The 17,004-nt window shown below is 29.7% G+C and overlaps 1 protein-coding gene across 13 annotated transcripts in view; it reads right to left on the reverse strand.

Annotated features, from left to right (window-relative positions):
* LOC145255699 (agrin-like) overlaps positions 1 to 17,004 on the reverse strand; it is a 2,182,525-nt gene that overhangs the window by 245,283 nt on the left and 1,920,238 nt on the right. For 10 of the 13 annotated variants that reach the window (XM_080114282.1, XM_080114279.1, XM_080114278.1 and 7 more), the window contains one exon: positions 4,590 to 4,802. The exons of the other annotated variants lie outside the window; for them this stretch is intronic. In XM_080114282.1, the coding sequence (XP_079970408.1) occupies positions 4,590 to 4,802 (213 nt within the window). The remainder of the gene's footprint in view (positions 1 to 4,589; positions 4,803 to 17,004) is intronic. 13 annotated transcript variants of the gene reach the window in all.

Consider the following 17,004-nt stretch of genomic DNA (forward strand, 5'->3'; position numbering starts at 1 on the left):
TATATGCATATATATATACATATATATATTTATATTCAATTTTCAAAAGTAAACACGTTCACTTTAATAGGAAGACCAGTTTATATATATATATATATATATATATATATATATATATATATATATATATATATATATGGCGTTAACCGTGTAAATAACAAGCATCTTGGAAAATCGAACATGAAATAAATATTTGAGAAAAACGCAGAATCCCCGGTGGAATATAAAACTCTGCCCTGAGGGGGACACCAAAAGAACCTGGATGTGTTACTAACTGCTTGGCTTTGGAGGTAGGTGATTATAACAAGATTGAAATTATGCCAATGTGTGTTCGATTTTCCAAGCTGAGGGTCGTAAACACGATGAAGATATATATATATATATATATATATATATATATATATATATATATATATATATATATATATATATATATATACTTATGGTTAAAATGTGAATGCACTTACTCTGATAACGATTATTGGAAATAAAAATTCGTTGAAGTTGTTAATCTAGAGAAAAGTATATATATATATATATATATATATATATATATATATATATATATATATATATATATATATATATATATAAGAGTATAGATTCTAGTCTTTTGTGAAAACATTTTATTAGCACAAAAACAATTGTCTCCACTAGATGAAATTACATATTTTCTTGTTTACCATAGAATAAACATGTTCAATGTGTCTCATTCGTGAAAGTTAATGTGTTTATTTTTTGAAAACAGTGAATATTTTTTGCAAAATTTATGATCGAAATTGCGGTTTTTGAAAGTATCAACCTCCACTGATGAGACCGATTGAACATCGTTTTTTTTCCATCATAAACAAGATAATATAACAGTCAAAACAATCGTTTGGTCGAAAATAAAATATTTTAAACAAAAAACTCCAATGTGATTCCCTTAATATATTTCGAGCTCTAGTATTGTAATCACTATTGAGCTTTCAAATCAATTTCTGTGTGATCTTAAATTAAAATAGTATATGTATATATATATATATATATATATATATACATATATATATACATAGATTGATATATTATTTTAATTTTAAATCACGCAGACATTTATATATATATATATATATATATATATATATATATATATATATATATATATATATATATATATATATATATATATATTAAACAGACGGAATCGTTCTCCATCCCCCACATTAGGTCTATGTAAGAATGAAGTAAAGTAATGAAATCACAATGAAAATTAAAAAGCTCAGAAATAAGTAAAAAAAAAATATATTTTCAAGCATTTCCTATTTAGTCGATTTTTTGTTTCAAGAAATGTTAAAAAAAAATAAATAAAAAGAGAAAATAGTTTTTTAATGTAGAGCAGCAGAGTAGGAGATTTCAGAAACTGAGATTGAAGAATTTGGAGCGTTGAGTTTGGAGAGTGGATAATGAAACAGAAGATTTATTCTAAGATTACTGCTGGTGAGAAATCTCTCTCTCTATATATATATATACATATAGAGAGGGTGCGGGTGTCTATTAGAGAAATATAAGAACAACAAAAATAATGATTTTGGAAGGAGTTCTGCGTGAGATAAAAGTGATTAAGTACCTAATGAAATGTGTGTGTTTTCTTGAAAGATGATTGAATCAGAAAATATACACACACACACACACACACACACACATATATATATATATATATATATATATATATATATATATATATATATATAAATGCATATGGCTGATTTTTAACATGATGGCTGCCAAGCGTTACGTCGCACATTTCAACCGGTGTAAGCGCAGAAAACAAGTATGCCATAAAAAGGTTGAATAAGCTATGCAGATTCACCTTTTTTTGATGCAATATATATATATATATATATATATATATATATATATATATAAAATGTTAACAGTATAATATATATTGTATTAATAAAAGGTAAATTTGCATAGTTTATTCCATTGTACTATGTCTTAATTTTCTTTAGTTAGTGTCTATTCATTACAACTCTATATAGCATTACATTGCCTTCTATAAATTACTTCGATATACACACTATACAATGCTTCAAGCAAACTACATTAATCTTTTAAATATGCCATATTATTTTCGACTGTTTTTTTTATTTAAAATAATTTGTTTTCTTTTTTGGAATAATAAATAATATAAATGGAATTTGAAATGTATTAAAAATTTTGAAAAGTAATATTAATTAATTAATTTTTTTTTTTTGCTTTTCTTCATTTTTTTTCAAATAACAAATAATAAGATGTTTTTTTTATATAGATCAATTTTAAATAAATTTCAAATTTACAAATTAATCCACAAATAATAGTTTCTCTCATTGCATGAAATTTACGTTCAGTTGTCTTTTAAATTGTAGCAATCCATCAACGTGTGGATTGATATACCAATCCGAGTGGAAACAAACCAGGTGAAAATAAAAGGCAGCATTTTTTTTTGTCCTTGCATCCATCGAAATGTGTAACGTAACGTTAGTTAGCCATAACTGAGTTAAAATGTTCAAGATAGCCTGTGTATGTCTACAATAATACTCTATATATGTATATATGGTTTGTAGCAACATTGTCAAGTTTTAGACCTAAAGGTCTTTGTTAATGTCAATGTAAGCTACATACATTATTATGATAATATATGGAGTGTTTAATATGTGAGATTACTGGATAAGTATGTAACAGACTAGTTGATATAATAACACGAACACATATGTAAATGAAGTGACATTTCTGTAATGTAATTTTTATTATTATTTCAACTAGTATGCTTATCCACTAATTCCATATACTAACAACACTATTTAATCAGAAAATTCATTTTTCATACAAATATCTCTGGCTACATATGTGCATACATGTTTTAGGTAATGCCTAAAGCAGACAAAAGCTTCATTAGGACAAATATTCAATGAAGACTAAATGTTAACTAGAAGAAAATCATATTTTCAGCCAGGCGATGTCAGGTGACCGGAATTTTACAGAAATATCTTTTTTTTTTCGAAGTATCATATCTAATCGAATATTTTGTCTGAAGAACATTCATCATTTAACTAGAACATGTATGCATATATGTAGTCAGAAATGCTTTTTATAAATAAAAAATAGTGTCAATAAATATGCCGCTGTATTTGTTATTGAGCACTATTATCTAAATACAATAAGATTTACAGTATTGTTTTGTACAATCTCTGTACAAATCTTTGTTCATATATGTATAGATATGCATTTTTGGTTGGACATGTATAAGTACATTATGGTTAACAAAGTCCCACCACCTCATGTTAAAAATGGCTTTCTAAATGATAGTGTTATTATTTAGAAAGCCATTCTTAATACGAGGAGGACACGGACTGAGAGGAAGAGGTCATTGTCAATTATTCTGTACCTTCACTAGTACTTCTTTCTAGTTTTGTAAAGATAAAAATGAGTGAAATAGAAGATGTGTGGTGAAATTTGGAAAAGAAAAAAGGCGGGAGATTGAGAAGCAGATTGTCTCTTTGTTATTAAGTGTTATTTTTTTCTTTTCCAAATAATTTTTACTCTGAAAAGAGTCATCTTCTATATTCTATGAAGCAAAAGACGTTTAAAAATCTAAGAAAGATAGAGGGAAAAAAATGTGGAAAAAGAAAAAGCAAGAACAGAGAGAGATGTCCTTACAGAAAAGTTTGGCAGACATCTTGAAAAAAAAAACGGCTGCCTCTTTTGTTTAGGTTTTTTTTTTCTAAATATGAGATATCTAGGAAAAACGGAAATGTGTGGTAGTGAATGATGCCAATAATTCTAAGAGTACTTGGAGGTGTGAGTAGCGAGTATAAGGTGTAATACTAAAAAGGAGGATTTTGTAAAGAGTTCAGGAATGAGTAAAGGCAATATGGAAAGCAGAAGAGGGCGCCATTTGTATTTTTCAGGAGAAGCAGAAGATGAAAGAGAGGCTTTTTCGTAGCAGTAGTAGTAGTAGTAATAGTAATAGTAGTAGTAGTAGTAGTAGCAATAGTTGGGTTTCCACTTTAAAGACAGAAGTGTTTAGTAAAATCTCTGTTCTACAGAATAGTGTGTTAGTAAGCTGTGTTTTTTTATCTATAAATATATATATATATATAAATGTATATAGGATTGCAGCAACATGAAGCTATTTTTTTTTACATTTGGAAATGTATTAAGTTAAAACATAAAATCAAATTATACTTAATCCTTAAAATTTCATCAATTGACAAAAATGCCTAAAATAGAAACCTGTTTCAAAAACAAAAAAAAGTGAAAATTTAATTTCTTTTATACAAAATTACGGCAGCAAAAAATTTTGATAATGCAAATACTAAAAGAAAAAATTCTACAAATTAAAAAAAAAAATCATAGAAAATTTTGAATAAATTTATGATTGACACTAGCATAGAATTAATAATGCTGTACAAAGAATATATATGTATATATATATATATATATTTATTTTATGTTTATGTATTCATTTTGATATTGGTTAGTGTGTATACAAGTGCATACATGTGTGTGTATGCGTGTATGTAGGTGTGTGAATGTGTGTTTATTTTGTGGTTTTATCTTCTTCTTACCACAGGGTCCTCTCTGCTTTATAACGATATGACGTTCATTTTGGCAGGCGTCCTTCTGTAGTTGGCATTCATTGTCGTATGTAATCCCGTCACTCCCACACACAGGGCGCAGCACCGGCTCACAGTAGGTGGGACACACGCACTCCGCTGCCCCACGAGTAATGTTGCATCGTTTGAACTTGTTGCACTTGAGTTTTCTACAAGGATTCGTGCCTGACAAAACGTAAGGCAACATAACGTTACAGGTTTTATTATTAGGGTTATTATCAAGATGGCGATAACAACCAAAAACGGACTTCGGGTTGGGACTTGGAGGAAAAGGAAAGGAAAGATTGGTACTTTTTTTTCAAGATATAGAAAAAGTAAAAGAAGAGGGAAAAAGAAGGAAAAGAGTAGAAGAGGAGAAAGATGAAAAGATTAATTATTGAGTTTAGAGAGGAAGCCAGAGAGAGAGAGAGAGAGAGAGAGAGAGAGAGAGAGAGAGAGAAAATAAGAAAGATAGACAATGAGAGAGAGAGAGAGAGAGAGAGAGAGAGAGAGAGAGAGAAAGAGTGAAAGAAATAAGCAGAGATTAGACATTGGATAAGAGGATTTGATTAGAAGATAAGAAGATACGGAAAAAGATAATAACGAGTAAGGGTTGGAAAAAATGAGTAAGAGAGAGAGGAAAAGAAAAATGAGAGAGAGAGAGTGAGGGAAAGAAATGAAAGAGAGAGAGAGAGGGAAAGAGGGAGAGAGAAAGAGAGAGAGAGAGAGAGAGAGAGAGAGAGCAAGGAATGGTCAGTTCTGTCACTAATCCCTCTTTGCAGCAGATTATTGCTGAAGTCTTTAAATGCTCTTTTATGGCTGAGCAAAAGGGGACAAAAATAGGATCATTATCTAAGCCGTCTTTGCAACAAGCATTACTGATCTCTTGCTGGCTTCAAGAGTCACTGTCGCTGTCATAACGACTGAAAAATGGATTTTGCTTGCCAGCGATGGTCATACTCGTCTACCGAATCGACAGTCATCACACACGCACACACAATATTATTGATTATATAAATAGATAAGTTTCACGTACTCGCAAGCGATTTTCAGACAGTCCCAGATTCGATACACACACGTACACGCATATATATATATATATATATATATATATATATATATATATATATATATATATATATATATATATATTGCGTGTATTTAAGCTGCATTTTTTCATGTAAGCAAATACGAGAATATTTTATGCTTAATTATACCTTTTTTAAATTTTGTAATGATTTAATTTTTGTATGTTCCATATGTGTCATGAACATTTTAATTCTTCATCGAATCATCATCAGGTGAAAAAAAGCAAATGAACAAAAAACATTACGTATGATATCTGATTATATACGTCATCATATTTAAAATGCAAATCATAATATATTTTTATTCTATGCCGCCAATTTTGGTGTCGCTGAATTTAACCTGTCAATGTGTTTCCTAGAACTGACTTAACGTAATCCTTCGTCGGCAATCTTTCGAAATTTTCTTATTTTCTTCAGCTTTTTTATTATCTATTTACTTTTTTTTTCATACCTAATGATGATTCGAATAAAATGTGCGTGATCTGTATATATATATATATATATATATATATATATATATATATATATATATATATATATATATATATATATGGAACACATGTTAATGTTTTTGATTTTAACACAAAAACAGATTATAAGAAAAATTGAAAAACAAAACAAGGTATAATTCAGTAGAAAAATTCTGCTATTTTTAACAATGTTTGCATATATATACGCACAGACATATATATATATATATATATATATATATATATATATATATATATATATAATGGTTCTCTTTTCTGTATTATTTTCGTATATTGGAAGATCTATGGATTCTTCTTTTATTTCATCCTAAAAAGATGGGAATGTACTTGGATCTTTTATAGCCAAGTCTTTCCAAATCGTTTTCTGTACTGTTTTAGTAATAATCAGTATGTTCGTCATGAGCATTTTCCATTCCTTTTATTCGTTCTATTTTGTTTTGCAAGCCAGACTTCATATTTCTGTTTGTCCTCTATTTTTTTCTTTACCTGGCCTCATATTCCAAGTATATCTCTGTAAACTTCCAAGAACACTGATTACTATAAAGCTCAAAGAAAACAAACATGAATTAAAAAAATAGATATCCACAGTATATTATTTTAAGGACAGTGCATCATTTTATGCGATTCCCGCAAAAGAGGCAATCTTCCATCTTCTTTCCTGAATCCATCACTGACATAGTTTCAAGCAATGTGGATCTTCAGGATTCATCTGGCTTACAAATGGCTACTCTTCCTGAACTCATTTTTTGTCGCCCTCTCTGCATGTGTTCTCTTTTTATCTTCAAAGCAGTGTTACTGAATGCTTTCAAAAAAGTATATATAGAATATGAGGGCAGATAAAAAAAATGACTCTTTGATACAACAGAGGCGCACAGTTGAAAATTCATGTCTTGCTTTGGTTTAAGAGCACAAATAAACAATAATATTTTATCTTTGCCTTTAAAATATAATTTCAGACAGATTACTTTTTATCTGCCAATTAAAAGGCTGATTGCTTTCAAATCTGAAGGATGTGAAATTAAACACTGCACTAGACATTTTTCCATTATTATAAAATAATATCTAGGTAGCATGGTAAAGGCAGTAGAGTTTGTATGCGTTTTTAACGTGCATAATTATGTTTGGTTGTTATCGGTTGATGTTGATTCTCAGAATCAAGTGCTCACAGGAAAGACCATATGATGCTTCACAACGTTCTTTGTGCTAAGAAAAGATTTTAAACCGGATCAACAGATCATAAGTTTGCGCCAATATCTGCTCCATTATAAGCGATATGTTTTATAGAATCACTCCCGTCTTCAAAGCAAATTTTTCCTATGTATTTTGGATTCTTAAAAAAGTAATAATATGTTATTTAAATTCATCACATATTATTGTTTTGCAAGATATTTTAAATTACAATCTTTTTTAGACATAGGGTAACGTTATGAAAGCATTTTTATTGGAATGGGGTAGATGGGAGTGACTCTATAAAATTACCTTTTTTATCCTAAACTTTATTACAACATGCATTTGAAGCGGAAGTAGTTCTATAAAGTGGAAATGGGGAGTGATTCTATAAATTGGAGGCTGAAAGTAATTCTAACAATTGGAATAGGGAAGTGATTTTATCAATTAAAAGTAAAGGAGTGATTCTATAAGTTGAAGGCTAGAAGTAAGTTTATAAATTGAAGTAGGAGATTGATACTATGAATTGTTGATAGAGAGTGATTCTGCAAATTGGAGGAGACCGTTATTCTATAAATTGAAAACGAGAGTGATTGTATAAATTGAAGGCCAGGGAATGATACTATAAATTTGAGACCGGTGTGATTCTATAAAACAGCCCTATCATCACCTCTATTTCTTTGTTGCCATGTCAAATTCGAAAGAGATTTTAAGCCTTTAAATTGCTGCTTAGAAAGTTATTTACAGCTAGAATCAAAGTTACATAGGCAAAGACTAAGTAGTATGTCTCTTTCTTTTTTCGTTCTTAGACCAAAGAAAAACAATATGTTTCGGCTGCGTCACTACTGTAACATTGAGCCAAAACTTGTTTTTTTTATATATAAGAAACAATGAAGTTTGAGAGAATAGAAAGGCAATAGTAGTAGTAATAGTAGTAGTAATAGTAGTGAGTGTGAGTGAATGTAAGAGAAGTGAGTTTGAGTGAAAGTTGAAGTGGGGCTGGGGGGTAGAACAAATCACATAGAAAATTACGTACTTTCTGTGGCGTTTGTCAATATTTTTTCTTTTGTAGTAAATTTATATAAGTTAGTATATATTAAAATAAAAGATTGTGTGCCGCATAAAGAACTCGGTTTACCAAAGTTTCTGTCCATCTAGAACTCTGCTCCCAAAAGATTCCAAATTCAGGATTCTACTCCACATTGAGATTTTAAAAATAAATATATATATTATTCAAACTTCAAAAATGATTAGCAAGTGTTTTCTATTTTTAAAGCTAACAATGTTTCAGAAATCCGGGTTAACAAATTTTGTGGAAGACATTATAAACAATAAAACAAAACAAAAGTTTTGATTTCGGAAAAATAAAATCAATGGTTTGAAGAATTTTTTTTTTTTTTTTTTTTTAGAAATTGTGCAGATTAGTGAAGGAACATTAGAGAAATCTTGGTCAACAAATTAAAAAAAATATATTAAAAACAATAAAATAAAGATAAATATTTTGAAAAATTTAAATCAATTGTTGGAAGAAAAGGGTTTTCAATTGTGCAGATTATTAAAGGAACATTTTTGTTAATTTTTGTGAAAAAATAAACATAAAAATAATAATTTAAAAACAAAATATTTTGTAAAATTTAAGTCAAGTTTTTTAAAACAATTTTTGAGACATTGATTAGGAAAATATTAATTTTGATTTATTTTCAACAGATTTTTGAGGAGGGGTAAATTATTATTTTGACCAAAAAAAGTATTTGTGGAGGGATAGATACTAAATTATCTCTTTTCAGATGAGAATAAATAGACATTTTCTTAATTTTGTTATTGCTTTTGTCATTATTTTTACAATAAATATTGAGTGGAAATTTTAAAGCCGTTTCAAATGCTTATATTAAATAACAATTATAAAACCCGACATATTATAATATTCTATGATATTTAAGAAGATGGACCTAATGTATGACGATGATCTGAATGATGTGTAACTCCTTTAATCAACAAATACTCCGGCAAATGTAAGGAAGCTATTGCACAACAAACAAAATTACATTGTACCGTTTTTAACAGTATTTTAATCGTAGCAAAGAATTTCCATTAAAAAAAAATTTTTATTTTAAAAAAATGTTAAAGTTAATTGTAAGTTTAAACCTTACTTTATTAACAAATGAACAACCAGATAAAACATCACATCCATATTAAATAATATTAAATAAACTGTAAAATCTCTGGATTTTGAAATTAAATCATTATGGTTATGAAGCAAAGAATTAAACTGACATATGAAACTTGATTCTGACTAGTAGATATTCATTTGTTATTGTTATACAATGTCATTATTATTATTATTATTATTATTATTATTATTATTATTATTATTATTATTATTATTATTATTATTATTATTAATGACTTACTTTGCTATATTTTATTAAAATAATCTGTTAGTTCCACCCGAATAACTAATAACATGTAATCATTTTTTAATTATAACCGATAAAAAAAAATCAAAATCAGCAGGAGAAATAACTCATATTTTTAATCGAAGAGCACAAAAATATTGTCTCTCTCTGACAACTAAGATTATATTTCTCTTTTATGTATAAGGCTTTTTAAATGAGGAAATAAATAAAATAAATTAATTAAAAAAATAAATATATTATAAGTAAATCATATAATTAATATACATGTAGACATACCTCCATACACACGCATATATTTTATAAGATATTAAAAGTCGAATCGAAATAGCATTTCATCTGACATCAACCTTTGATTCTGAATAGCTCATTTTCATTTGTTATTGTCACTATAATAATGTACTTCGCTACAGTTTTTTTTATAATACCGTCCAATACAGCAATTAGTAATACGGAAACATTTTAAATTGACTGAAAAATAAAAATCAACAAGGGGAATAACTCATATTTTCAATTGATCATTATAAAAAGAAGTGTCTTCCTCATAATTTCTTTTGCTGTATAGATTTGAAAACAATGTTTAAAAAAATAAAAATTTTACAAATGATTTAGTCCCACCTGAACAATTGATAATATGGACACATTTTTTAATTATGACCGAGAAATAGACATCAGCAAGGGGAATAACTCATATTTTTAATTAAAAAATGTTTGAAAAGTTGTCTCTCTTATAGCATTTTGGTGTAAGTTAAAAATATGCAAATAAATAAAAATTATAAACCGGGAAATATTGGATAGGTAACGCTAGTATTTGAAAAATGTTAAAAAGTCATTTATGATCAAGATTGTATGACGATGACCTGAATTATGTGTGACTCCTCTAATCAACAAATACTTCGCTAAATGTTAGGAAGCTATTGCGCAATAAACAGAAAAAGTGACCTATTAAAAAGTTACATTGTACCGTTTTTAACAGTATTTTAATCGTGGGAAAGAATTTCCATTAAAATAATTTATTTTTAATTTAAAAAGAATGTTGAAGTTAATTGTAACTTTAAACCTAACTTTATCAACAAATGAACAACCAGATAAAACCTCACATCCATATTAAATAATATTAAATTAACTTTTAAATCTCTGGATTTTGAAATTACATCATTAAGGTTATGAAGCAAAAAAAAAATTAACTGATTATATATATATATATATATATATATATATATATATATATATAAATTATATTTTACTAAACATTTGCCTCCCTTTTCTCATCATAACGATCATAACGATATTAATTAGCTCTCTTACTGTTGCAAATATTTTTATTTGATTAACCAAAGCAATTCTCCTTGACCAAATAAACAGAATATTTTAGCAACGTGGGTGTAAATTTTTTTTTTTGTTCGTCCTCTTTTGTATCTGATTCCAACATGTAAGAGATTTTCTCCTGAATTGAATTCACCTATAAGCACTCGCTTCCACTCCAGTTGTGTAATTACTAAATAACAACATAAAATAAATTGGTTTAAAACCTTTTTTAAATATTCGATATTAAAATTTCTTTCTAATGTAAATCGGTCAAACATATAAAATTTAAGCAAAATAAACTGCTTTTGATTAATTTCCCAACAATACTTTCTTTAGAAGAATTTATGTCGGGAGTAAATATAAACAGAAATAAGAGTTAATTAAAGAAATCGCGATGGGGAACTGATTGTCAAAAGAAATGATGATATTGATAAGAAAATGGATTAAAAAATGGCCGATAGATAGAAACAAAATGAAATAAAGGGAAGATAACTCTGGTACGTTCAGCATTAAAAAGAAACACAACACACAAAATTTAGTAAAAGAAAAAAATCACAGAAAACAATAAAGAAATAAAAAAAAAAGAAGAAACGTAAAAAATGCAGACAAAATTAGCAAGAAATAAATGCAAATTCTGAGAGGTTTTGAAAGTTTGGAGTGAACTGCTATTTCGTGAGATAAGGAATATATTTTCTCCATATACTTTCTTTGTGGTATAATGTTGGTGTGCAACTATATATATGAGAAATTAAATTCCAACTCTGTAAATTAGAAATTACAACAAATTTATTTTTTGACAAGGAATAAGTTTTGAATTTGTATTCCTTGTACAAATAATAAATTTGTTGTAATTTCTAATTCACAGCAATGATCTCTTTCAAATATTGGGCTTTTTCTACTGGTTAGGATTGTCTTATAAATATTAATACTAATATATATGCTTTAAGTTTACAGAATTATTCAATTTATAAACTTGGAAATATTTTTTAATATATATATATGTCTTTCTGTGTGTGTGTTTAAAAAATGATCAAACCTATTCATGGTAAAAGCTTGATAAATGATGACATTTATATGCTCTGTTAGTAAATGTTAACATATCTTTTTGACTATCACAAAACCTTGTTTTCTTTTGAGGAACTAGGTTCTATGTAAGATATATGTAAAAGTTTTATCCGTATTTTTTTGTTCAAGGGTTTCTCTGGAAGCGATATCTAGTCTGTTGATGAGCTGCATACATGAAAAATCATTTTTTTTTTGTGGAAAGCAACCAGTTATAAAGTCACCTGGGGAGAACTTCTCATTTTAACCAACCATTTGTCTGAAACATTAGCATGTTTAGTGTCGCGACCATGTCAATTTGTTTATATTAATAAACGTATATCTTGCTCTTTTTTTATTGAGCACTTTTAATAACCTCGTAAAATTTACTAGTTATCACTCTTGAATACCTTTATCCTGTTAGCATGTATAAATAAACCTTTATTCCTGGTTCTTTTCTTTTCTTTTCCTGAATCATCATTTTTGAAAATCCCAGCAACATGCTCCATGATATACTGACTGAACTTAAACATTTTTTTTTTATAGAGCTCAATAAGGAATATCCGCATTACTTACTACAAAATTGCTAGTTTTATTTTGGTGTCTAAAACTCCCACCCCACCCCATATTTTTTGCTGATGAAGAGATTACGTTCCAAGACAAAACCTTTGTCAAATTATTGTCAATAATTATTGGCAATTTTAATTAAAATGAACATCGTTTCCGAAACGATCGTACACTCAAGTTGATTTTGTTTGTTTTTCCTTTTGAAACTGATTGATAATTCAAAATTGTTAATTTTTTTACTGTCTCTCTCTCTCTCTCTCTCTCTCTCTATATATATATATATATATATATATATATATATATATATATATACATATATACATATATATATATATATATATATATATATATATATATATATATATATATATAATTTGTTTTATCTGAACATTTCACTGCAATTTCATATTTTTTCCATTATGTATTATTATATTCCGGTGTATATATACAATGTTTATGCATATGAATCCTTTTCTGGGTTTTCCCTATCCATCACCATGTCTCAAACTATTATGATCCGTGCATAGCAGTTCTGAATGAGGCCTTAAGGAAGCCATTGAATTAATTTTTAAAATAATAATTTAAAAGTATAATAAAGTAGAGCTTTTGTCATGTAATAAAGAATTCAGTTTTTTTTTTAATTGATTTTCGATTTTTAATGAGTATTACTTCGTTACCTGGCAACAAACATGATGCTGTAGTTTCCTTCAGACAATAAACAAAGAAATTCTCTGATTCAGCTATTTGTACTCTTTTTTGCTTGTTACAATCATAGAATGAAGCACGAAAGTCAGCCCTCCAGAACTTTCTTTTTGTGATGCTTTTTACCAAATCGAATTCATGATCGGTTTTGCGTTCATTTCTTTTAACATATTAATGCCATGAATTAACACTGGTTTTCAGAAAAGTTATTTCTTAAATTACATGGCAAACTAATTTAAGAATCTTTAAGGCTCACCAATTCCATAAAGAATTTAAATTTGAAGAACACAAATGTTAAACTTAAAAAGGTAAACCAGAAGAATCACAACCCAAAGTTTATAGCAAACGGTGTCGGTTAGATTCAGTTTCTGATATTAAACTACATTCGTTCATATAACTTCCGTCGACAGTTTCCGTTTACCAAATTCATTTATAAAATTGTTAGTTAAAAATACACAATAGTTCATAAAACCGTTAGTTAAAAATACACAGTAGTTTATAAAATCCCTTCCCTCTGATAGGAGTGTTTCCTTTTTCATCATTTTTCAGTTACAATATTTCGACTGTCTATTTTTCTATTTTTAGTTACAATTTCTTTTTCATTATTTTTTCTGTTACAATATTATGACTGTTTCTTTATCTTTTTATTATTTTTGTTACAATGATAGGAATGTTTCTTTTTCCATCATTTTTAAGTTACAATATTATTACTCAACAAATGATTAAATAAAAGTTAGTACAAAATCAGGAACTGAATTTGACCGGACACCGTTTGCTGCAGACTTTTGATTTGCCATAAAAAAAACTATGAATGAGGACATGATAAAATGGCTGCACTAGATAATGACTAAATTTGGGAGACCATTTAAATTTACTTTTATTCATTATGTGACCAAAAGAAGAATTTTTTTTTATCTTTTTATTTACTACTGAAGGTAAAATGCCACTCGAAGATAAGGGTTAATGGAATGAATTGATTGTCAGTTGAAAGATAAAGAATATTATGAAAGGATTTACAATGGATAAAATTTGATTACTTATGAGGATAGTTTATGAAAAGTAGTTTCTGAAATTGGATCTTAAGATGACTATGATGTACCTATTTACTATGCCTCCCCACGGGACAGAGTTAGACACCAGGGTCGTTTTTTTAACGTGGAGAAAAGGTACAAAAATAAAAATTGTCTCAGTCGTGAAGGATTTCTCCTCCACTGAAAGAGAACAAGAAATAGAAGTGCAGCATCTGAAGAACAGATGGTATTTATTTGCTCCCCCACCGAGCAAATTAGGCACAAGGCCAATTTTTAATGTGAGGAGTGAAGGGAGGGGGAAGGGGAAAAGGGGACCAGCTCCCGAGAGGTGGGAAATGGGAGCTGGTTAAAGGTCAGGCATGTGGGGTTGCCCCCACATCTGGTCTTTGCTAGTCATAGCTTGCAGCATCTGAAGAACAGATTGTATTTATTTGCTCCCCCACCGAGCAAATTAGGCACAAGGCCAATTTTTAATGTGAGGAGTGAAGGGAGGGGGAAGGGAAAAAGGGGACCAGCTCCCAAGAGGTGGGAAATGGGAGCTGGTTAAAGGTCAGGCATGTGGGGTTGCCCCCACATCTGGTCTTTGCTAGTCCTAGCTAGTCATAGCTTGCAGTATCCGCCGGAACAGATGGTATTTATTTGCTCCCCCACCGAGCAAATTAGGCACAAGGCCGATTTTTAATGTGAGGAGTGAAGGGAAGGGGAAGGGAAAAAGGGGACCAGCTCCCGAGAGGTGGGAAATGGGAGCTGGTTAATGGTCAGGCATGTGGGGTTGCCTCCACATCTGGTCTTTGCTAGTCATAGCTAGTCATAGCTTGCAGTATCTGCCGGAACAGATGGTATTTATTTGCTCCCCCACTGAGCAAATTAGGCACAAGGCCGTTTTTAATGTGAGGTAAAAACCAGCTCCCCTAAAAGGGGTCACTCTGGTTACCAAAAATAATAATTGTCCCAGTATAGAGGGTTTCCCCTCCATTGACTGGTACAAATTATCTTAAGTGCAGTATCTGCCGGAACAGATGGTGTTTATTTGCTCCCCCACTGAGCAAATTAGGCACAAGGCCGATTTTTAATGTGAGGAGTGAAGGGAGGGGGAAGGGAAAAAGGGAACCAGCTCCCGAGAGGTGGGAAATGGGAGCTGGTTAATGGTCAGATATGTGGGGTTGCCCCCACATCTGGTCTTTGCTAGTCATAGCTAGTCATAGCTTGCAGTATCTGCCGGAACAGATACTACACTTTGATCTTGGCCATAAGGCCAAGCAGCGTTTAAAATTAAGATGACTATGATGTAGCTCACAGGAAAGCTATTTCATCGTAATATGGTTAACAGTAATATGGTTAACAGATAGGAAGTTCTTGGAAACAAACTTTGTTCAAGGAACGTTTGATATCAGGCACCCGATGATAGGATAAATAGAGTTAAATAATACTAAAAATAATATGCAAGGGCAAAAGTGATATGAAATAAATTTTGGGTAAAGAACAAAAAGATAAAAATGTAGAGAGTTAAGTAGAAATTAAAATTAGAAAAAGTAAAAATTATGCATCATTAACTCTCTCTCTCTCTCTCTCTCTCTCTCTATCTATCTATCTATCTATCTATCTATCTTTCTTTCTTTTTTCTCTCTGTCTCGATAAAATACCTCTCAACAAACCCTGGTTATGTTATGATATGAAGCAAGTACATGAAATAGTTAATAATAACAGGAAATGAAAGGTCAGCTGGTGACAACTTGCTGATGAGGATAACTCGAGTGTTGGAATTAATAAAAACGGATGTGACATCATATGACTGCAAGAGAAAGTGGGAGAGAAGACAATTCATTTAAGAGCACGCAGTGCATGGACGTGTAAATGATAAGGCTAGCAAAATTAGTGATTTTGATCACTTCACTCTCTCTCTCTCTCATTATCTCTCTCTCCCTCCCCCCCTCTCTCTCTCTCTCTGCCTCTACTACAACTGGTCGCTGATTTGGAACAAATATAAAGTTTCATAAATGTCCACTGACTTCCATCAGTTTTTGTCTTGAATAAGACTTTCTTGAGATATAAAAGCACTTATTTGCGAATGGGATTCCCTCGGTTTTGAAGGATTATTAGGAAGCACGTACAAAATACTATATGCATCAATCACGTTAGTAGATTTTCATTAATAATTACAACTTGATGGCTGTACGTGTGACAGAAAATTGAAGTGCAGTGAACAAACAAAATGTTTAATCCTAACCTACCTCTAACTCCGGTAAGTAAATAAAAAAAAAATAGGACAAACAAGCTATGTAAGACCAACTCCAAGAATACGAAAATATCTACGGAGCCAGTAAGTTTCTCCTGTCTTTTCCATGACAACAACCTGACGACAGTTAAGGGTTATACTGACCGAAACGTTGCACAAATAACACTCGATGAGAATAATAGTCCGATCCAAACAAGTAATAAAAACAATCAGACTTCATGACAAAAATTCAAAACTGTAAGTGACAACAAGTCCAGTTCTGGAAAACTGACTGGCACATTTTGGCCTCCAGCTAAATATCAAGAAAATCGAACATTTTGCCATTAATAAAGACAAAGCATCA

The sequence above is a fragment of the Euprymna scolopes genome, chromosome 31 (assembly GCF_053919585.1).
Source record: "Euprymna scolopes isolate OS-2025 chromosome 31, ASM5391958v1, whole genome shotgun sequence".
NCBI classification, from domain to species: domain Eukaryota; kingdom Metazoa; phylum Mollusca; class Cephalopoda; order Sepiida; family Sepiolidae; genus Euprymna; species Euprymna scolopes.